Below are 23,592 nucleotides of genomic sequence, written 5' to 3'. Positions count from 1 at the left end.
TGTACAGAGTCGGTACCATAGGGTACACAGTCGGTACCATAGGGTACACAGTCGATACCATAGGGTACACAGTCGGTACCATAGTGTACAGAGTCGGTACCATAGGGTACACAGTCGGTACCATAGAGTACACAGTCGGTACCATAGGGTACACAGTCGGTACCATAGGGTACACAGTCGGTACCATAGGGTACACAGTCGGTACCATAGGGTACACAGTCGGTACCATAGGGTACACAGTCGATACCATAGGGTACACAGTCGGTACCATAGTGTACACAGTCGGTACCATAGGGTACACAGTCGGTACCATAGGGTACACAGTCGGTACCATAGGGTACACAGTCGGTACCATAGGGTACACAGTCGGTACCATAGGGTACACAGTCGGTACCATAGGGTACACAGTCGGTACCATAGGGTACACAGTCGGTACCATAGTGTACACAGTCGATACCATAGAGTACACAGTCGTACCATAGTGTACAGAGTCGGTACCATAGTACACAGTCGGTACCATAGGTACACAGTCGGTACCATAGGGTACACAGTCGGTACCGTAGTGTACACAGTCGATAGCATAGTGTACAGAGTCGGTACCATGGGTACACAGTCGGTACCATAGGGTACACAGTCGATACCATAGTGTAAAGAGTCGGTACCATAGTGTACAGAGTCGGTACCATAGGGTACACAGTCGGTACCATAGGGTACACAGTCGGTACCATAGGGTACACAGTCGGTACCATAGGGTACACAGTCGGTACCATAGGGTACACAGTCGGTACCATAGGGTACACAGTCGATACCATAGTGTACAGAGTCGGTACCATAGGGTACACAGTCGGTACCATAGAGTACACAGTCGGTACCATAGGGTACACAGTCGGTACCGTAGGGTACACAGTCGCTACCGTAGGGTACACAGTCGATACCGTAGGGTACACAGTCGCTACCGTAGTGTACAGAGTCGGTACCATAGGGTACACAGTCGGAACCATAGAGTACACAGTCGGTACCATAGGGTACACAGTCGGTACCGTAGGGTACACAGTCGCTACCGTAGGGTACACAGTCGGTACCATAGGGTACACAGTCGGTACCATAGGGTACACAGTCGGTACCATAGGGTACACAGTCGGTACCATAGGGTACACAGTCGGTACCATAGGGTACACAGTCGGTACCATAGGGTACACAGTCGGTACCATAGGGTACACAGTCGGTACCATAGGGTACACAGTCGGTACCATAGGGTACACAGTCGGTACCATAGGGTACACAGTCGGTACCATAGGGTACACAGTCGGTACCAATGGTACACAGTCGGTACCATAGGGTACACAGTCGGTACCATAGGGTACACAGTCGGTACCATAGGGTACACAGTCGGTACCATAGAGTACACAGTCGGTACCATAGGGTACACAGTCGGTACCGTAGGGTACACAGTCGGTACCGTAGGGTACACAGTCAGTACCATAGGGTAAACAGTCGATACCATAAAGTACACAGTTTGTACCATAGGGTACACAGTCGGTACCATAGGGTACACAGTCGATACCATAGGGTACATGGTCGGTACCATAGGGTACACAGTCGGTACCATAGGGTACACAGTCGGTACCATAGGGTACACAGTCGGTACCAAGGGTACACAGTCGGTACCATAGAGTACACAGTCGGTACCATAGGGTACACAGTCGGTACCATAGGGTACACAGTCGGTACCATAGGGTACACAGTCGGTACCATAGGGTACACAGTCGGTACCATAGGGTACACAGTCGGTACCATAGTGTACACAGTCGGTACCGTAGGGTACACAGTCGGTACCATAGGGTACACAGTAGGTACCATAGGGTACAAAGTCGGTACCATAGGGTACACAGTCGGTTCCAAAGGGTACACAGTCGGTACCATAGGGTACACAGTTGGTACCATAGAGTACAGAGTCGGTACCATAGGGTACACAGTCGATATCATAGTGTACAGAGTCGGTACCAAAGGGTACACAGTCGGTACCATAGGGTACACAGTTGGTACCATAGAGTACAGAGTCGGTACCATAGGGTACACAGTCGGTACCATAGGGTACACAGTCGGTACCATAGAGTACACAGTTGGTACCATAGGGTACACAGTCGATACCAAAGTGTACACAGTCGGTACCGTAGGGTACACAGTCGGTACCATAGGGTACACAGTCGGTATCATCGGGATTAATTTCCGATGGGTATCCATTTTCAACATTGGCTTCATTGCGTATTAGCTTTTTCTTCTTTTCTGAAGAATTTCGTCTTGCATACATTTCATATTTTGTTAATTGCTCGCATTTATGATGTGCTTAAATGGGCAGGCGTTGTACTCTTCAATTTATATCCATTATGTAAGCAAAAGAAAATTGTTCTATCGTGTCATGACATTATGCTATATATAATATTAACATAGCACTGTGATATAATTCCTGTACTTACCGGAGCTCTCCACAAAATCCAACAAATTCAGAATTAGGACTAACAAGCACAACCAGACGCCTGCCATTTTTGGTTTAAAATCTACTTGTCTCGTCTATGTTGTAACTACACAATTGTAAATAAAACATTTGATCTGATACCACAATTGACCACTTGAGGACACACATACGTCCGGTCCCTAGAATGGTGATGCTATCGGATTTATTTCGGACGCTATGTCCATAGGGCTATAATTAGTCTGAATGTTCACACGGTCTGACTGCAGACACATGATGTAGAATTGTTTATCGTCAAGAAATATGTCTTATGTATATCGGTATAGGTATAATTATGGCATAGATATAAAAACATATAGAGAATAATAGAGAAATTGATTTAACAAATACTAATGTAGTTTGATCAGAGAATACCCCCACCCCTCGTCGGCCATGTACAATGCTTTGCAATTCTGTCGTGATTAGGGAAATTCTCACGCATATTTATTATTTGTAATCTCATTTAAACGTTTTTGTGTTAAGCGTTTTTGGGTTATACGTTTTGCACTTACTTGTATTTTCGCTAATTGTCGTTGATATGAATTATTGTGCTGGCTTTATAGGCGGGCTAACCTGGTCAAAGTTCGATTGATTGCGCTGAAATAAGAACTTTAACAGTAAAGGAATACATTCTCCTTGCAGATTTCCGGTTAATTAATGGGTCATTTATAAATACCAAACAGATAAACAGTGGTGTTGGTCATACTTTGTGCCCATTTTTTGTCTCTGAATTATGTTTTGAATATCCAAGGTTAGTGAATAGGGCCGTTACATTTGACCTAATGGTACTACCAACAAAATGAAATTCAAGACAATGTCGGTTACATGTACAGTAGTTCGGTTAGCTCAATAAAGTATTCTACAATATTGAGATGTCAATGTGCGAAATAGTTGTTTTATCAAAATACCCAATCTGCCTTGACAGGTACATGTGAAATTTTACCCCGGGGATGTTTATATGTACATGACATTGTAGCATATCGATACGGATAACACCCAGCGACATCAGTTACATACATGTATGTATAGATAGCATCAAAATAAGTATATCCTGAGGTCACACAATATATACACACAGGCTAAACATCTCCGCTATGTCCAGTTCAAAATGAAGTTATTTCAAATTTATTTCCAAAGTAGTAAATTATACAAAAAGTTGCGATTTGAATTTTTAGGTTCACATTGAAACAACGGACATTTAAAGGATTTTCTAAATAGTCATGCAATCTATTAAAAAAAAACATTGTTTCAGTGTTTGATCTAAAACCATTTAACCCAATATATGGCCAAACCCCAATCAGGGTGATTCTTTTGTTTTTTATCATATTATTGAGTTTGGCCTAGTTATGTTTCCGGTCATTGTTATCACCTATCATTCTACTCTACTGATAAGTCCACATAATATTGTTCTGTCTTCATCCACCATTTCTAAATATAAGTATATACTGGACCATGATACATAATCCAAACATTTGCTCCCAAGCAAGTAAGAATATATGTTGCTCTTATAATAATTAACCGAGTTTAATAAAATTCAAAGTTTTTAAAAATTGATTGATCTGAATGGTAATGTCATTGTCATTATAATGTCAGTATATATTGTTAGGATATCTGGGCCAAGTTTCATAAACATTCCAAACATTTAAGGAATCACTTAAAGACAAATAATAATGATAACAAGTAATGATTGTAATGGAGGACCATTACAGATGTCCCCCAAACGAACTGTGCAGTAGGAAATGATCACAAAGATCAGGTTGTGTGATATATGAACAAATAAGATTTTATGGCAATGAAAATTTTCGATTGCTGTCAGAGCAAATCTGTTCAAAGATGGCAGCTTAATCTTCCTGATATTCAGCTCAATCTGTAAGCTTTAAAATTTTGAGCAATCCTACGCATCCATTTCGTTACGATGGTAAAAGAGCTTAGCAACACAGCTATTCAAAAATGATGCCATGTTGTTCATCATACCTCATAACCATTGGGTTCAGCTTAATCTAACAAAATCAAAATATCAACCAATCAGATGCCTCCATTGGGTAGCCATGACAGCACAGCTTTTCAAAACTGATTCCATGTTGATAAGCATACCTCAAAACCCCAATGTACCAATTTTCAGCTTATTCTGACAACATCTAAATTTCGACCAATCAGAGGCCTTTATTTCGTTACCATGACAGCTGAACTTTTCGAAAACGCTGCCAAGTTATTCGGCATATCCTTTAACCCCCGTGTACTAATTTTCGGACAAAAATAAATTTTAACCATTCAGAGGCCTCCATTAGGTAACCATGACAACACAGCTTTTCAAACCTGTTGCCATGTTGATAAGCATACCTCACAAATTTTAAGCTGATTCTGATAATATCTAAATTAGTTATGGTTAAAATAAGTGAGCTACACGATGTTTAAATGGAGTTTCTACAAAGGGTTGACACCTCCAAAGTTGATTGTGGATGAACACAGTTATGGGTACTGTTTACAACCACAAGCGTAGATTTTGTGATTTTGACTTGGTTTTTGAGGTACCCATTAGAGGAGAGACGACATTTCGACCGGACAGGGAAATGTCTACCTAGTATATTTTCCCTAAATTTCCCGATTCATCAAGCCATAACGTCGTCAATACTTTGTTTACAATTTTGTTCCTTAAGCACTCAATGGAAAGATAAATTATTTCTCTTTAAGGTAAGATATACGTCAATGGTGTATAGAGCCCACTTATTAAAATAATCACGGTCTTTAAAAAAATAGGTTCGTTTTTCTCGACCGCCGAGTTCATACCCTTGATACTATATATAATATACATGTATATATGTATACTGTTGGTTAAAAAAATCGTGCCAGGTCCCTGTGGTCCTTCCAGCACAATTTGTTCTACGTACCAGTTTATAAGAGTTGCTTCCCCTTATATATAATAACACAAAATTGCCACTTATTTCTCATTTATTAAAATCTTCCGATTCTTACTGAATATGTTTGATATTTAAAAGCAAATTACCACACCTTTATACAGCATTAAGATCATTCTTTCATTTTGTCAAAGACATCTAGAGAGGACTGAGGGCCAAAATAAAGACATTAAATTTGACAAATTACATACAAAATGTACCTTATATTCAAAAATTTTGAATGGATAATTTGCATGTAGCTAGTAACAACAAATACCATTAAAATTCAATAATCAGTTTACACTTAAAGTGTACCATTTCGTTATTATATCATCAAAACAGGTCACAGATAACAATACATAATGATTTCTATATTTCTGACCAGAGAATGATTTTTTTTTCATAAAAATCATATATCACTATTTATCACTTGCAAGTCACTATTTTATGTTATTTTCCATCATAGTTGTTAAATAAATGTACATGTCCTTTTAAACAAACCATTCTCAATTTGTAGGACTTAAATTTTCTGTTTGATTCAACAAATCATAATTGTTGTTACCAAGCTCTGAGAATTTGCTAGCATAAATACAACTGCATCCATATCGAAATATTTATTTATAAATAATTTTTACGCTGACCCAACATTTTGGACTTTAGTTAATGAGTCAGCATACTGAAACTGTCCACTGTTTTCATATTCACTCATGTCCAGTGCCACTATACAGCTTTCCTTGACTACTCTCTCGGAATCCTTTAAGTAATCCCCTAGAATCTTTGTACAGTCTTCAGTGGCGATGGAGCCCAGAGCCTCAGCACACTCGTGCCTCACCATTGAACTTTCCTTTAAATCCTTTAGGTTTTCTGATAGTTGTTTTACACACACTTTGTTCTGCATTTGACCGAGCACATATGCTATTTCATGACGAAATAAAGCACTTTTGCATTTCAAACCTGAAAAACAAAATATGTTTTATAATAGCATGTTTTCCTTTTCAAACTGTCAGACATTTACATTGTAACTGTCTGTACATGTATATTAAACTAAAAGGTTATTCATGTAAGAACTTAATAAATTTGAGATTCTACAGTTTCATTAGTGGGTGCGTACCAGCCTACCAAGAAATTTAAACTTTCATAGTCTTTTGATGAAAAAAATAAGGTTTTTTTCAACTTAGATTTAATACATTATTAGCTTATGTATTGTTTTCTTTACAATGCAGTATTTCACACAAACAAATAATCTAGTATAAACCTTATTATTAGAATGGTCTAGGTCAAAGCCAAATAGACGAAACAAATCTGTAAGAGTACAAAGGTCTGAATAAGGTAATTACTTACAAATACCATATTTGTGATTGAGCTTTATCTGGATAAACTTAAACATGCGTAAAAATCTAAGTTGAAAACTTCACACACCACATTTTTGTTTTGAAAAAGTGTGATAAAATAGCTAGGGTCTGAAGTTAAAACTAGGGTAGGTAGGGATACCTGAAACATACATACATTTTTTTTGTTTTGTTTGCCTTACCTTCAGCAAGGGCGATAACAGCTTCATCACTGCCGTTGTTTCTGAGTGAAAACATTGCCCTGTATCTTTTGAACAAGGATAACGATTCATCAAGAAGTATGTCCCTTAAACTGCTGACATCTTCAGAAACACTTGGAGGGGCAGGATCTACTGATGAATATGGATTTGTAGACAATTTCTCTGCCTTACTTTTCTCACTGTGCAACCATTCCAATCTTTCAAGTGCAAGCTGACATGTTTCTGCTACCTGAAAAAAAGCAAAATCTAATTCAATTTCAGTAAAAATTTAAATCCAAATAAAGAGGGGATGATTAGGTTCATGTCTCATTACCCTAATAAATATAATGGTTAATCTTCATATTGGAATTTCTTACGATGTTCCTCGATTGGTGTCAGCCCTTGTAAATTTGTTGATGCCATAGGTAGCCACTTTTAGTTTTAATCAGAATTTTAATTTTCATCTGTTACCAACCTCTACTACTGGATCCTTTGCATACTGTTGCAGTATTTCAATGGATTCTGTACTTCCTATAGCTCCAAGTGCTTCCCCTTACAACAAAAATCATAATTGTTTCACATTAACATTGATCAACAAAAACAGGGGCACATAAACAGTACATTTATATTGTACACATGGAACTGAAACAAAGCTGTACATACTACATAGATAGGTTAGGTCGAGATACTCTGGCTCTGACACAAGACTTAGACATAATGACAGATAAATATGGTACATGCATATAGGGCTAGACCGCACTGCTATACAAAAAACGTGGAAATCACTGACACTGTTTGGTATCGGGCCATGTCATCTTCTATTCAGACTGCTTACAAAACATTACCACCGAGAAGTGCCACTTACCTTGCTTTTTTCAACAAATGAATAATTTATCTACCCATAGCAATCTGTCGAGGTTTAAGGCGATTTGTATATTATGAGAAATGGCAACGGCAAGAAGGACAAGAGATCTCAGAGGGACCTTGGCGCCCACCAAAGAATGATCTACATCTGACAATAGAAAGAGGGATCTTTTCTGTTTTTCAAACTTTTACTACATATTAATACATATGAAATTTGAGAAAGATCTTTTCAGTACTTTCTGATATATATAACAATAACAAACTTCAATTATCAAAATCCAAGATGGCTATCTGTTGGCCTTCTTGTTGACCGATCAGTCCCAAAATGCAATATGGAGGTCCTAGGAGAACATACATTTAAGATTTGAGACAGATCGCTTCAGTATTTTCTGAGAAATAGCGGTAACAAACTTCAATTATCAAAATTCAAAATGATGGCTTGTTGACTGATCAGTCCCAAAATGTAATACGCATAACAAGGGACCTAAGGGAACCTTCACATGAAATTTGAGACATATCCCTTTAGTACTTTCTGAGAAATAGAGGTAACAAACTTCAACTATCAAAATCCAAGATGGCGGCCTGGCGGCCATCTTGTTGACTGTTCAGTCCCAAAATGCAATATGCACAACTAGGGCCCTAGGGGAACCTACATGTGAAATTTGAGAGAGATCCCTTCAGTACTTTCTGAGAAATAGCGGTACAAACTTAAACTATCAAAATTCAAAATGATGGCTTGTTGACTGATCAGTCCCAAAATGTAATACGCATAACAAGGGACCTAAGGGAACCTTCACATGAAATTTGAGACATATCCCTTTAGTACTTTCTGAGAAATAGAGGTAACAAACTTCAACTATCAAAATCCAAGATGGCGGCCTGGCGGCCATCTTGTTGACTGTTCAGTCCCAAAATGCAATATGCACAACTAGGGCCCTAGGGGAACCTACATGTGAAATTTGAGAGAGATCCCTTCAGTACTTTCTGAGAAATAGCGGTACAAACTTAAACTATCAAAATCCAAGATGGCGGCCTGGCGGCCATCTTGTTAACCGATCGGTCCTAAAATTCAATATGCACAACTAGAGCCCTAGGGGAACCTATACATATGAAATTTGAGAAAAATCCCTTCAGCCCTTTCCGAGAAATTGCGGTAACAAGAAATGTTGACAGACGGAAGGACAGACAACGGACCACGGACGAAAAGCGATTTGAAAAGCCCACCATCTGATTATGGTGGGCTAAAAATTTGAATTTTGGGAAAAGAAACTACTGTACAGTATTGATAAAATAGAATGTTCATGTGTGATAAAATGGATTGCTAATTTGCTATGGCCCTAAACCAGACATCTATCTGTCATAATGTTTAAGTCTGGTGTCAGGGCCAGCCAAGGGTATCTCGGGCTATACCAAGGATTTATAAGTGAGAAGGATTTGTCACTTGGGGTTTTGGACATCGCGAGCGCTTTTGTTTTGCATTGACCGTGAAGTTGGGCGACGACTGATTTTCCTTTGATATCCGCCTGTGCAACCTTTGATGTAGCTTGTGGGTGCCAGAACTTACCGTCTTACTTTCTGAAGGGGGCTGTCATTTCATGAGCTGTCATATTTTTTTACTGAAAATTTAAGACATTACTTCTAAGTCTTCCATCCTTAAAACAAGAACTAGACATCGTGAAATTTATTAATTCATTAAGTTTTACATTGGTGTTTCTTAGTTTTGACTCAATAAGACAAGTATTTGTGTAGGAAATGGTTTTTAATTCCTGGTTCATAGGCATCTTGCATGTTGCATTGTTTAGTAAAGAAACAGTGACATATCCTTCTCATCTATAAATCCTTGTGCTATTCAATGTACATGTAGGTGTATGTCATAGTGAATTAACTAAATACATGTATATTACATGTATAATCAAACAGAAATACGCTTGTCATCAATTGTCAGTTGGTTGATTGCAGATATGGATATTAATGCTGTAAATGTTGGTGATAATCACAGATTTTTTAATTAGACATAATTAAAGTTTTGAAACACTATTTCTATATCAGATAGGTACCGTAAATGTATGTTATGTTGACATGATTATCTGAACTTACCTGCTTCATGTCTGACCATAGCTTCTTGTTTTGTGTCCTGTAGCACACGTGTAAGGATAGGTAGAGCGTATATATCCTGCATCTGTCCTAAGCAGTAAGCAAGTTCGTGTTTCAACAATGCAGATTCATCATCAAAGCAGGCAGAAATCGAATCAATCGCATCTTTACCTCCGATATTTTTCAAAGTGAACAGGGCCCTAAAACGGTCCTTTAAGGGCTTTGACTTGTCGTTAAGCATTATGCCGATTGATTCTATCGTGTCACCGTTTGCAAGGGCCATGATTTTCAGCTGTAGTTTTTGACAGATAAACCACGTTTCTTGTGTTGCATAAGCGGAAGTAAACAACCGGATACCGCATTAGGATTGTGTCGAACTGGAAAGATGCACGCACTTCTCTCGATTTTCGGAACACTAGGGCCGTTTTCCATTATACGGTTTGACTGGTTGGACCTAGTTGTTCCTTTATTACGATTAAAGACGGGGCCTTTGTTCCGATTATATCCGGATTTCAGTCAAAAAAACCTTCAGAGCGAGGCTCAACACAGGCCTGTATCCAACAATGGCAGGTCCGTCCGTTTTGGCGAAAAGAGACTGTCAGGTGTATTGAAAGAGTTGAATAATGACTTTAACAGTCCAATCGTCGAGTAAGGAGAAACGCTATTGTAAAGATAGGTATTTGGAATTTAAGAAGAATTTTAAAGAGCAGTTTTGGATGGGGAACTACTGATGACTTTATATCTAGTTAGAAGAAATCCGAGGAAGACTTTCTGTGAAGGGGGACCACTCAATGAAACCATGGCGTCGAATAGAAGAAGCATGGCAGATGAGTATATCCAGAATGTGATCACCAAAACCGAAATATATCCAGTAAACATAAAGAACCTTTTTTCATAACAACTTCGAAATGAAAAGTAGCTTATTTTCCCAAAATAAAATCGTATTTTCCCAATTGAGTTGTCTGTCGTTTATTGATAGCAGTTGTCTTGTCCCAGTGTTTTTTGTCTCAAAAGATGCCGTAATAAATTCAGAAAACATCGTATCGTAGAACTTCCGTGTTTTTACTGTTATCTGACTGCAAAGCGCGCTGATGATTGATCGTTATCGCCAATGCGTTTTACTTCCGGTATTTCGTTCAGGGTCACTCTTGAGTTTGAATCACATTATCTGTAAACGTATTTGTCAAGCGTCTATAGGATTGTGAACGCAGGTACGAGTCAAGGGTGAAAATGTCGCATAATTCAAAATATTACAACAAACGGCTCAACAAAAAAGATGCCAGGGGTCTGACAAGGATAAATGACCTTTGGAATTTGAAAAATTCGACACAACAAACTGAATTACTAGTAGAAGAATCTCCATCTCCTGTTCAACAGGCTGACCAGTCCAGGGTTGGGAATGAGCTCAATAACGATCATGACGTGGATCCTCAGCCGATCCAATCACCCAGTAAAAAGATCAAAATAAGTCCAGTGGTCACTGTCAGTACTACAGTGTCTCTAATTGAGTCCGAAATTGAAAAAACTATGTGTACACCGACAGTCACACAGCCAGGATGAGGTTAGTAGAGTAGTCCATATCTGATACCTTTTGTTTTCAATTTTCCTGTTGGTAATCTACTGCCAATTGCACTAATAGACTAGTAATTTATTCAGTTATTTTATTTAAAAATAATCCTTAAGTTAAGTGTTCTAAATAAATTACTAACTTAAAAAATGAATCTTTGTGTTTACCTACTAGTTTATTTCAGATTGAGATAAACTTTAGCTAGATAACTATGATATCAAACTATTAGTTAGGAAAAATAGATCACTTGGCAGTTGAGTAGTGATAAATTCAATCATTATAATTCTCTGATTTTCTTAATAGTTATTAACACACTGACAGATTGTGCTGATGTCCATTTTTATTTTTGTCTTTGCAGGAAGAATGAGAAGTTGAAACTTCAAGACATACAACACCGCTTCATGACGGACCAAGTTTTACAACAATGTTTCCCCTCTGTCAAGCAACTATATGAGCTAGCAATGCTCATCCCACCATCCACTGCTGTTGTGGAAAGAGGTTTCTCTCTGATGAACAATATTCTGACACCAAAGAGAAACCGACTTTCACAACGGCAGCTGGAGGGTGTGATGAGGATCTGCCACACTGAAGTAAAACTTCAATCTACAGATCTGGAGAAGTTGGTTGATGACTTCAAAGGACTGAAAAAAAGAAAACGGGACATGTGAATTCTATACAAATTTACTGTCTAAAAGACGATTGAATATGTATTGTTGATAAATAACACCGATTTGATGTAAACAATAGTCTCAAACCTGAGATTTAGAGACATTTCAGACTGTGATTTTTCAACAAATCTTTACGAAATCAAAATTGTCTGTAATTTTCATTTCGCAGCCATACAGTACTGTATTGTACCTTTGTAAAGTCAAAGCAAAGGCTGGTACATCATAATAAAAAATGAATTGTTGATTTTGTGTGTTTTTTTGTGATTTTGTAATGTTTCATATTTTCCCAATTTCACGCTTGTTCTGTACTATCTTTGAAAAAGATTAAGGAAAATAATTACTGACTGGTATCGATTAGAATTTCCTTGTTTTTACATGCATGATTTCCAAGGCCATTTTCGAGTAAAATGGCAGGGTTTTTTTATCGCCAATCAACCGCCTGAACTTTCGGTCTGTTGTCCATCCCTAGCTCAAAAGTAGCTTACTCCCAAAATAAAATCGATATTGCTTTCCCAATTGAAATGTCTTAATCGTTTATTGATAGCAGTTGTACTTGTCCCAGTGTTTTTTTGTCTAAAAGATGCCGTAATAAATTCATAAAAAACATCGTAAGAACTTCCGTGTATTCTGTCTATCTGACTGCAAAAGCGAGCGCTTGATGATTGATCGTTATCAGCCAATGCGTTTTTACTTCCGGTATTTACGTTTCCAGGGTCACTCTTGTTAGTTTGAATCACATTATCTGAAAGTATTTGAAGGAAGCGTCAATAGGATTGTGAACGCATGTACGAGTCAAAAGGGGGTGAACAAGTCATGTTTGATCGCATGCTTCAAAAGAAAAAGGCTCAACATAGAAAAAGATGCCAGGGGGTTTTGACTGGATAAATGACTTTGGATCATTCTGGAAAAAATTCGACACAAACATAACTTTAACTTACTAGTAGAAAATCTAATTCTCCTTTCTATAACAGGCTGAAAATTCACAGGGTAAAGTGTTCTCAATATTTTTTTTCAATGATTTGGATTTCTCTCTTTGTATTTGCAGATCCAAACACCCAGGAAGCGAACCCGAAAAAAAGAAAGTCCAGTGGTCATCTGTCAGACAGCAACAATGTCTCTAATTGTGATTCCGAAAATTGAAAAAAAACTATGTGTACAGGACAGGTCACACAGCCAGGATGAGGTTAAAGTAGTAACATATCCTGATACCTTTTGTTTTCAATTTTCCTGTTGGTAATCAACTGCCAATTGCACTAATTAGACTAGTAATTTATTCAGTTCAATTTTATGAGCAAAATAATCCTTAAGTTAAGATGTTGATAATTTAAATTCCTAACTCTAGAATGAATCCAATGTGTTTCCTACTTTATTTCAGACCCTGAGAGATAAACACTTTAGCTAGATAAAACAATGAGATCAAACTATGGACAGTTAGGAAAAATAGATCTCTTGGCAGCTTGAGTAGTGATAATACTTTCAATAGATTAGAATTCTCTGATTTTTCTTAAAGAGTTATTATACCTCTGACAGATTGTGCTGATGTCCATTTTTATGATTGTCTTTGGTCAGGAAGAAAGGAAGAACGTTGAAACTTACAACAACCTTGGTAATGGACCCCTCCTTCATGACGGACCAAGTTTACCCAATAGGATTCCAACCTCTGTCTAGTCCAATAACAGTTAAGAGCATCTATGTGCACGTTGGATGCTTTAGCTCCACCATCCACTGCTATCCTTGATGTAGCTTTCAAAGAGGTTCTTCTGTCTTTGTTACAATACTTCATGATTCACCAAAGAAACCGACTTTCACAACGGGAAGGTTGGAGGGTTTGTCAATGAGGATCTGCCACACTGAAGTTAAAACTGTCATCTACAGCAAGGAGAACGTTGGACTGATCACTTTCAATTGTGAACTTGGTAACAAATTGTACAGTGGGGAATTCTATACAAATTTACTGTCTAAAAGACGATTGAAATATGTATTGTTGAAAATAACAAACACGATTGATGTAAACAATAGTCTCAAACCTGAGATTTAGAGACATTTCAGACTGTGGATTTTTTCACAAATCTTTAGCGAAATCAAAATTTCTGTAATTTTCATTTTCGCAGCCTTACAGTACTGTATTGCTACCTTTGTTAAAGTCAAAGAGCAAAGGCTTGTGGTACTTATCCATAATAAAACTGAATTGGTGAATTTTGTGTGTTTTTTCTGTGCGAGGTGAGTATTTTGGTAATGTTTCATATTTTCCCAATGTTCTGTGTCCCCCATATGCCCGATCATATTTTCCCCCAATCAAAAAGGCACAGGCTGTTGTTGGAAAAAGAGCTTAAAAAAAAAACACTGAATGGGCCATTGATTCCAGATTGAAATACGATTCCAACTGTCAATCACTTTTGCCGGCCCGATTAACACTTTTTACTTTCAATTTTATAGAAGCACGCGGAGTTATTTCTTAAAACCAAAGGTTTGCACAATCTTCATGATTTCATCATTTGTGCATTCTTCCTGTGATTTGGTTCAACCAAGCATGCCATTTGATTAAAATACATTGAGAGATTGCGTGTTACGTCATCAGTATCGTACAGATATCGATCGATTGAGTTTATCAGCATGCTTGATTTTGCCACTCAATGTTAACCATGGCAATGCAATACAAGACGGTCAGGTTCCTGAACTACAAACTGAAAATAAGCAACCTTTGCAATATTTATTAAGTAAATATGAAATTCTTTAATTTACCAAAGGAAATTGATTTCACCAATAAAAAACATGCTCCTAATTGGGGTTATCATGTCAAAGAAAAGGAACTATATAGCCTCGAATGAACAGGCTTGTTTCATCTCGCGTTTTTGGTCGCCTTGAATCATGTTAAACCTGCCTAGTCATTTTCGCGGTCCTCAAAGGAACAGATATTGTGAATAAAACATGAAAAAAATTCATGTCAAGGCCATGCTGGGTTTGTAGGCAACACATGGACATTTACGACAGCTCGTGCGTTATCAGCACTCAAACATTCGACACAAAATGCTAAATAGCGGTACAGTAACTCGTTTGTCGCGGTAAAAAGTCTCGACATTGTGACGGTTAAGGTCGCCAGTGGTGAAGAGTGGAGCATGGTACATGTCGAGTTATGCTTTTTTAGACTAGAGAAGGTGCCTGCTAAACATGCGACAATATCATAATCCAATCGTTTCACTGTTGTTTTGAAGCCATACAAAAAAGTGGTGAGTCGCAATATGGGAATCATTGGTAGGTAAGTGTTTCTCATGTTATTCGATGTACCCCAGTTTTTTCACTCAGTGGAAAACATAACATTGTTGACTACATGCATCGTATGGACCTAACTTTACGGGAATCACAAAGAAGTAAATTATTGACAAGACTTGGTTTGATGCCAGATTCTGTCTGACAGACTTTTATACATTGGTGACAAAACTGGAGATGTATACCAACTTAAAAATGTTGAAGAAAGATTCAAGCCTCCTAATATAAATTTTTCACAGATACGCCATTTAGGTCCATCTAAAGATACTCCCCCTCAAATCACTGGAATTATTCACTGAACTCCGAAACTGGATTCTATTATTTTAAATGCCATTTCAATGTTTGACACAACATCTTGCCTGAGCAATAATAAAAGTATGAGCATTTTTCACTGTGTTGGTGGATGCTAAAGTACATTGTGTTGCATAACTTACAGCGTATCCGCACCACTTTCCCCACCGATCCTGGAAAAGTGGCACCTGTAACAGCTCAATGATTAATGCACAACTGTACCTTTATGAGGAGAATAATTTCATGGGCTTAATGGTCCATAATAGACTTCTTCACTTTGTGCACCAATTATTGGTGAAAAGCTTGGGGACCCCATTTGGTCTGTGGGCATCGGTGTGAGCCCTGCCTTATTATTCCCTTTGAATCTTGAAGACAACGGTGAATAACACGAATTATCTATTAAAACTATGATTACTGGACTGGAAATATGTGTGTAGACAAGTCAAACAATTCCTGGTCATTTCATTGTGAGAAAAAAAGGATACAGTATGTGATTGCATCCTAAAAACAAACCTCAAAGGAATTGATGCTGATGACTCGCGGGTAAGTCGGAACAACTATTTTCCTTCAAACAATTAATGTTGGACCATTGACTTGTATTTAGATGCATTACAATGTGATCAGGTAGTTCTGCATAAGATGGTACAAAAAAAAAAAACCCCCCCAGAAGTGCTATCATAAGTAAGAAGAAAGTCGGATTATAGCCACTGAAATTTACCTACTGACTGACTTAAGTGGAACATTGTACAAAAGCTGTAGCAAAAGTCATGAGGAATGGATACTTCCATTAGACTTTTCTACCGTGAAATCAATTCAAAAGAAAATACAAAGCGCAGAAATTCAATACACATTTCCTCCTAGAATCCTAGGAAGCAGCAACAGGCAAGGATGTCATTATTGTCATTTTGAGGTATGGAACTATTATTTCTGCTCCATGAGAGTGAAACAATTGATAGTAGTGTGTGTGTTACGGGGAAGATATCTGAAGTCTGTCAAGAAAAGAGTTCCTAGCTCAAATATATGTTGTCTTAATTTTTTATTCACACTGTTTTGAAAACCAATACTTGTATTTGCTCAAAACGACTTCTTATCTCAGACTAATTTTAACATGTCTCAGTTTTGTGATTTAGTATGACATCAAGGATTATTTATTTTTAATTTAATCTCTTAGGTATATTTTTCATTCCATAATTCATGCTGATTATGAATACTTTTAGGAAAAGATGAAAGAGAAGAAGAAAAAGAAAAAAGAAGCTGAAGCATTAGGAGATAAGGTATATGTTATTAAACAGTCATCCTCGATACTCCAGTGGTTCCAATCACTTACAATCTCTACACCCTTGGACTATCTCATAGTGAAATTGAAGGCAACTCAGCGGAAAACATTTGACCAATCACACGCCAGCAAAGATTTCCTTTGAAGACTACAGAGAGAGCGACACCTAACATCAAAGCCACACAGTCAACCACAGTGTACCGTTATATGGTTCTTATTTTGATGTACATCAGATGACTAAATTACCTGTTCTATTCTGTTGCCTCCAGTTTTACTTTGAGATAGTCCAGGATCGGAACCCCTGGAATATCGAGGATGTAAAACAATATAAATTGAAATATCTATTTAAAAATCAATGTGCACCATTAAAATTTGATACTGGTATGTTAAAACACCAGATGCATGTCAAAAATATGACAACCAATGCTCAAACGATTTTCAAGCAGAGATAAAATTGTAGTTTGTGATGTGTTATTGTTATGCTTATACAAATGTATTATTATTATATAAGTAAGAGTCTGTGATATCTATTGATGTTGTGTTGGACATTAGTCCTGACTGGATTCAACTCAAACACAACCAAATTCAATCCATGTGTTTTATTAACTAACTCAATACTGAACGCTCACTTACGAGTGTTCCACAAACAAGCGTCATACATTTACATATATATAATTGGCGCATACACATACATGAATAATATAGCTGTTGTTGAGTTATCCAATACCTTGTTTTGACTTCCTTTACCACCAGGCTCCACCAAAGCAGGTCCCAAAGACCATAGAGAGTATGCGTATCCATGATGAGACAATGGTCAATGCACAGGATGAAGAGGTAATTATTATTACTTATTAATTATGTGTTTTGTTGCTTTATTTGATAATGAAGTGCCTTCATTTATCTATATAACTATGTCATGATTAATTGTACTAACAAAGGCATTATCTTTTTTTTTTTTTTTTTTTTTTCTAGGTGATGAAAGATGAAGCCCAAGATGAAAATGTCCTCCTATTTCAGACGAGAGAGTACACCAAAAATACTGATAACAACTAGTGATCGACCTTGCTCTGTAAGATCATACATTACTCTGATACATTTTAGATATTAAATTATTTCATATATAAATTACACTTTTCTTTTTGGTCAGTTGATTGAACAGTGTTCTTTCGATATCTATAAAATCTATATCAAAAGCAAACTATTAATATTCAGTCCTAATCCTTATGATGAGACTATAACAATAGAATTTGTTCGCATGGTTGAGATCATGCCCATACTGTGTCAATGGCAAACTGCAGATTACTGGACATAATTAAGTGATATTTTAAAGTAACATGGAATAAATTATGTTTTACAGAAAACCTTAATTATTATTACCAGTATTCACATGGTTGTATTAGCAAAGATATGCTTTTTTCCCAAAATCAAATACTAACTTGGTTCCAATAAAATTTATTTACAACATGAAATTTGAGGTATGTATCATTGTTTATTTCAGAGAACTAACAAGTTTTGTAAAGAGCTGAAGAAGTGCTTCCCAAACTCAGAGATTTACTACCGACGGGGATTGGATCTGAAAAAAAATAATTCCACAAGCTTTGTCTAAAGATTTCACCGATATTATGGTTATCAATGAGAACCACAAGCAACCCAGTAATCCTTTGGACAGCAAATCAAGTGTTGTATTCACTGGAAATTGATGACATCACAAAAAGATTGATGATGTCACAGTTTACTACTGTTAATTGATAGCGTTAGGCATATTACTTTAGTGGCAATTGATTTTATTTTTTGAGTTAAATATGGAAATGCTGAATGAAATATATAATATAAAACTGAAAGAAATTTAAAACTCGCTGCTAAAAAGATATATAACTTCGAACCTGCAGGGGACCAGGTCAATAGTTCGAGGAATACGGGGTATTCGACTCATCCGAGGTTGGTCAAGATCGACAGTTAAAATGTCCGGTTTCAAATCAATGCACGGCGCGATGACACATTTTAATTACCCTATCTTTTCAGCATTTTGGATTTTCTTTATTATAAGTGTTGTATTGATAGCAATATCAAGTTGAAAAAAATGTATAACATAAATTTAGCGTTTGGAAAAGCTAATGAGAAAGCCCTAAATCAAATGTCATTCACATCAGAGTAAGCGATCGTCATCTAGGTTAATGTACAATATCCATATTGGTCAACAAGGAGTACATTTTCTATTATTTAAATATCACAAATTATTTAAAAACATTTACAAAATACATACTCACAATAAAGTTATTAAACCAGCATATTTACGGACATAAGAAATGATATCTATAGATGTTTATTTAGTATTTACGAGTAAAGTTACAAAATACAATTTACATGAAAACATACGGAACGCACTGATATAATGTACTTTGCATATATCGTTTGATATTGTTTACATCTTTTCGGCAAATAACATTGTGTTAGCCTGTCGAATGAAACCAACGAAGAAATTAAAAAAAAAACCCACCTTTTATAATTAGGCGGACGTCAGCAATATCTTCCGCCTCTTTTGTCATTTCACAATGCGTACTTTCTGTTAACACGGATCAACAACTTCCGTATTTACAACAAAGATTATTACGAGAGAAACATCAATAACTTAATGCCTTTTCTGAAATATTTAAATAAAGTTAACATCAAACAACGACTTGCGATCGTGTAGGTAGGTAATAATGAACCGTTAATCCCTTAATTACCTAAAGGCTTGACAAGCCAACTGTATAAACACAAGATCGTGAGCAATTATCCATGTCGGTCGGTGCAGACAGGTGTGACACAGGTAAAAAAAAATCTCAAGGGCCGAGCACCTGTTCGACGAATACATGGGCAAATAACTGTGTATTTGATGCAACGGGGACATATTGCTGTTCGAGGAATAAGGGGTATTCGACGAATAGCTGTTCGAGCTATCCGGGGTTTTGTTACTAAGATTATATAGAGAGACGGTCGGGACCGTACGACCAGTTCGACGAATAGGGGGTATTCGAGGAATCCGGGTTCGAGTTAGAGGGGTTTTACTGTATAGGGAAAATGTTTTTCAATCCTTGTAGGATGAATTTTACAAAGCATTACATTTATGTGTTTAAATATACAAAGTCTGTAGCTGTTCCATGTCTTTGTATATACCTAATATGTTCCAATTCAAGTGGAGTCTGTATGCCTTAACTCACTACACAGATGGTCTGGTTCTTACACACTCCCTGATGGACCAACCTCCCACTTCAAAATGAGCAATGTCAGGTTGGCCCCAGAAATCAAGGTAGGATGTGTTCAAGAATGAAGATAAGTTAATCAACTTGTTGACCCCAGAAATGTCATATTGAACTGGTCCAGTTTTAGTTTTGGGAGATTTTAAATGGGTCGTCAGGGGTGAAGGAGTTAAGGGCAAACTACTTAATTAGACCTACGGTATTATGAACTTTATACTAAAGGGCACTACTTAATTAGACCTACGGTATTATGAACTTTTAGACCTACGCTATTATGAACTTTATACTAAAGGGCACTATACTATTTTAATTAATTAACACCTTAGAGTTATATCAAAGAAAGCCCCTAAACTGGTAAGAAGCTATAAGAATGACAGATGTTTTACTTGTAATGAAAATTAGGTCCTTTCCTTTATTTGAAATTAAAAGTCATGACACGATAATGATCACAGAAGGATACATAGACTTTTCAGGTAACATTGAATATGTAACGCTATATGTACCTACTACCAGGTATATGATATATTTGATGTATTTTCTGCTTGACAGAGGGTTGGAGAAATGACGGGTCACAAACCAGAAGTTATTCTGAACAACTTTAATACAAGACTCGGTCACAGTGTTGGACGTATGTTTGCCTCTCTATTTCCTCATGATCCTCAATTTAATGGGCGCAGAGTTGTCACATTTCATAACCAGCGAGACTTCATTTTCTTCCGGCACCACAGGTAAAATCTGGTTGTTATCGCATGATGAAGCAATGAATGGAACATTTCTCTTTCCCACCCTGTTTTTCAAGTACAGTTATTGAACTAATATTGATTTCCTATTCTTAATATCATGGATATTAACCAACTAAGTAATGCTACCAGCAGCTGCCTGTGGCAATGTCTTTGATTTTAAATATTTGTATTCATAATCTTGGGAAAGGCATATTGACTGAAATAACTGATTAGTATCTATTAGACATTCTAGTATATCGATTAGCCATTCTATTTATAATTGTCAATCTCCTGATTATAATTTTTTTAATTGATTATAATCTTAGATCAATTGGATAAGTGCTCATATCTACATATTTCCTCCCCTGTGTGCATTTTGTTGTTTATGGTGAATACTTGAATTGTATATATTGGAACTTTGAGGAGATTGCAGTTTGTTTGTGTGGTGTCTCCTTACAATAGTGGAACTTTCACCTATTATAGTGTTACCTCACTGAAGCATACTGCCAAATACATTGAACTGCATATGATCATAGAACAATGTCAACTGTAAACTATCTTATCAGATAGAAAGCAACAAACAATCACTTGGCTATTGTTATTGCCTTAAAGAACATTTCCTGGAGATTGATATATGATAATTTTGAAAATTAAGTCATCAACTCATAAAAACATGTTTAATCATCTCTAATTCCTATGTTGCAACTGTTTGTTATAGATCTAGAATTATGGTGCTAATAATCTATGATGTACTTGAAAATCATCAACAAACTATTTGTGTTATTTCTTTTTTAGATATGTATTTAGAAATGCAAAGAGAGTTGGACTACAAGAACTAGGACCAAGATTTACACTAAAACTAAGATCTTTACAAAAAGGCACATTTGATTCCAAATATGGAGAGTATGAATGGATCCACAAGGTAAGTTTGGATGTCAAGCTATACCGTCTTACCCACTTATGTTGGAAATAATTGTGTACTATATATTCAACTAAATCAACGAATTAAATTCAATATCTTCACCAACAATAAAATGAAAGACTCCTACAGGGATATGTTGTAATTATGGGTTTTGTGACCCTTCCGGAGAGATATTCATTTCCTTCATATAAACATTTGACAGAATGTATCCCTCTAAAACCTTGACTTTCATTATTATTGCAAAATGCACGTAGTTCAATTGTTCATAAAAACACTTGTAATTTTGAATATTAATGTACTATTTTGTAATGGAGAAAAAACAGAACTATGTTACTGAATTTCAGATATCTTACTAGCTAGGATATGAGTCTTTATTCCAAAAAAACTAAATTTGAGCCTGTCATAATGAACACCTGTACATAATGTACACCTGTCCATACATCGCAAGAGGGCAATCCTTCACTACATAATGTGCTCTTAAACAATAGTGGATAATTATGTGATTGTAAATTGTAATGAAAAACAAACTTGTTAAAAATGAATGTTTTATTTCAGCGCCATGAAATGGATACAAGTAGAAGGAAGTTCTTCTTATAGCACAGAGAAATCAGAATTGGTCTGGGTATCACAATACAACTAGGGATGGAACTGAACTAGACATTGCACTTCCTCAAGATTAACTTCTCTTCAGTGTTTGAAGATCATAGGCTACCACACACTGTACAAACTTATACAGTGTAAATCTTTACATTTTCTCTTTAGTGTCTCTTTAAAGTTAAAGAGTGATGTTGAATCTGGGCAGAGTTTCTCAAACATTATTGATTTAAGAAAATTTCTGAACTTGAAATTCTCTGTAGGAAAGCAATACACAAATTAAGAAAAGTTCCTTAATTAAGAAATATTTTGCAAACTTCTGTAATGCTTTCCTATGAGGGATTTTACATATTAAAATTTCTTAAAGTTAAGGAATGTTTGTGAAACTTGGGACTGGTTGCAATGCTTATCTCATTCACCGATGAGGGACACATTTAGGCTCTTCTAAATCATTATGAAATTTCAGGGGTAAATGAATTGATCTCTACCTATACAAAAGGCATTGCAGAAGTTTATATTGGTGAATGTGCTGCTGGTCAGTACATGTTAGTGGTCAGTACAGGTTAGTGGCCAGTTAATATTAGCGGTCAGCATGTGGTACTTTGATTGGAGAAGTGAGGACAATGCAGAAAAAAACCAGATTGACTCTACCAACAGTGAGATGTTCTGTGTTCTTACTATTGCTCAAAGTTAAGGTGTAGGGAGCAGGTACGGATCACACATCAGGAAAACAGCATAGTTAACTAATGCTATATGGTTGAAAAAGTAAAATTCTGCTTGAAAATATGAATTCTCAAATTAACAACAGCAATCAAATTCATTTCAAGAGATTGTGAGAGTAACATTAATAAATATTGTTAACCAATAATATAATATTGGTATTATTATGGTAACTTCAATAATAAAATGTTGTTTTATTTTACTCTGGAGCGATGTGTTATTGATAGTGGTTTAATTACTTTAATTTCACATTGATAACAAATACATATATATTATCAAAACCATTCAAGACCAACTTGATTTTCACCAAATTATGTAAAAGGATCAAACTGTTGATGAAAACATGTATATAATATATATTGGTTATTATAAAACAAGCAAATGCACAGATAAGATTTAAAATACTGGTACAAGCCAATAAAATGATTTTATAT

The 23,592-nt window shown here is 36.5% G+C and overlaps 1 protein-coding gene and 1 pseudogene across 1 annotated transcript; one reads left to right on the top strand and one right to left on the bottom strand.

The window, feature by feature from the left end:
• Positions 1-5,443: 5,443 nt before the first annotated feature.
• LOC138325666 (deoxyhypusine hydroxylase-like) lies at positions 5,444-10,259 on the bottom strand. Its single transcript, XM_069271481.1, has 4 exons — positions 9,896-10,259; positions 7,410-7,486; positions 6,938-7,184; positions 5,444-6,360 (listed from the first exon to the last, which is right to left on the bottom strand). The coding sequence occupies exons 1-4, from the start codon at positions 10,173-10,175 to the stop codon at positions 6,038-6,040; spliced, it is 927 nt and encodes a 308-aa protein (XP_069127582.1). The 5' UTR covers positions 10,176-10,259; the 3' UTR covers positions 5,444-6,037.
• A 6,567-nt stretch (positions 10,260-16,826) lies between these two features.
• Positions 16,827-23,360, top strand: LOC138325665 (ribosome production factor 1-like; annotated as a pseudogene).
• Positions 23,361-23,592: the final 232 nt, after the last annotated feature.

The sequence above is a fragment of the Argopecten irradians genome, chromosome 6, assembly GCF_041381155.1.
Source record: "Argopecten irradians isolate NY chromosome 6, Ai_NY, whole genome shotgun sequence".
Classification (NCBI taxonomy): Eukaryota; Metazoa; Mollusca; class Bivalvia; order Pectinida; family Pectinidae; genus Argopecten; species Argopecten irradians.
The sequence above is the reverse complement of the archived record's forward strand: the minus strand, read 5'-3'. Positions and strand labels throughout refer to the sequence as shown.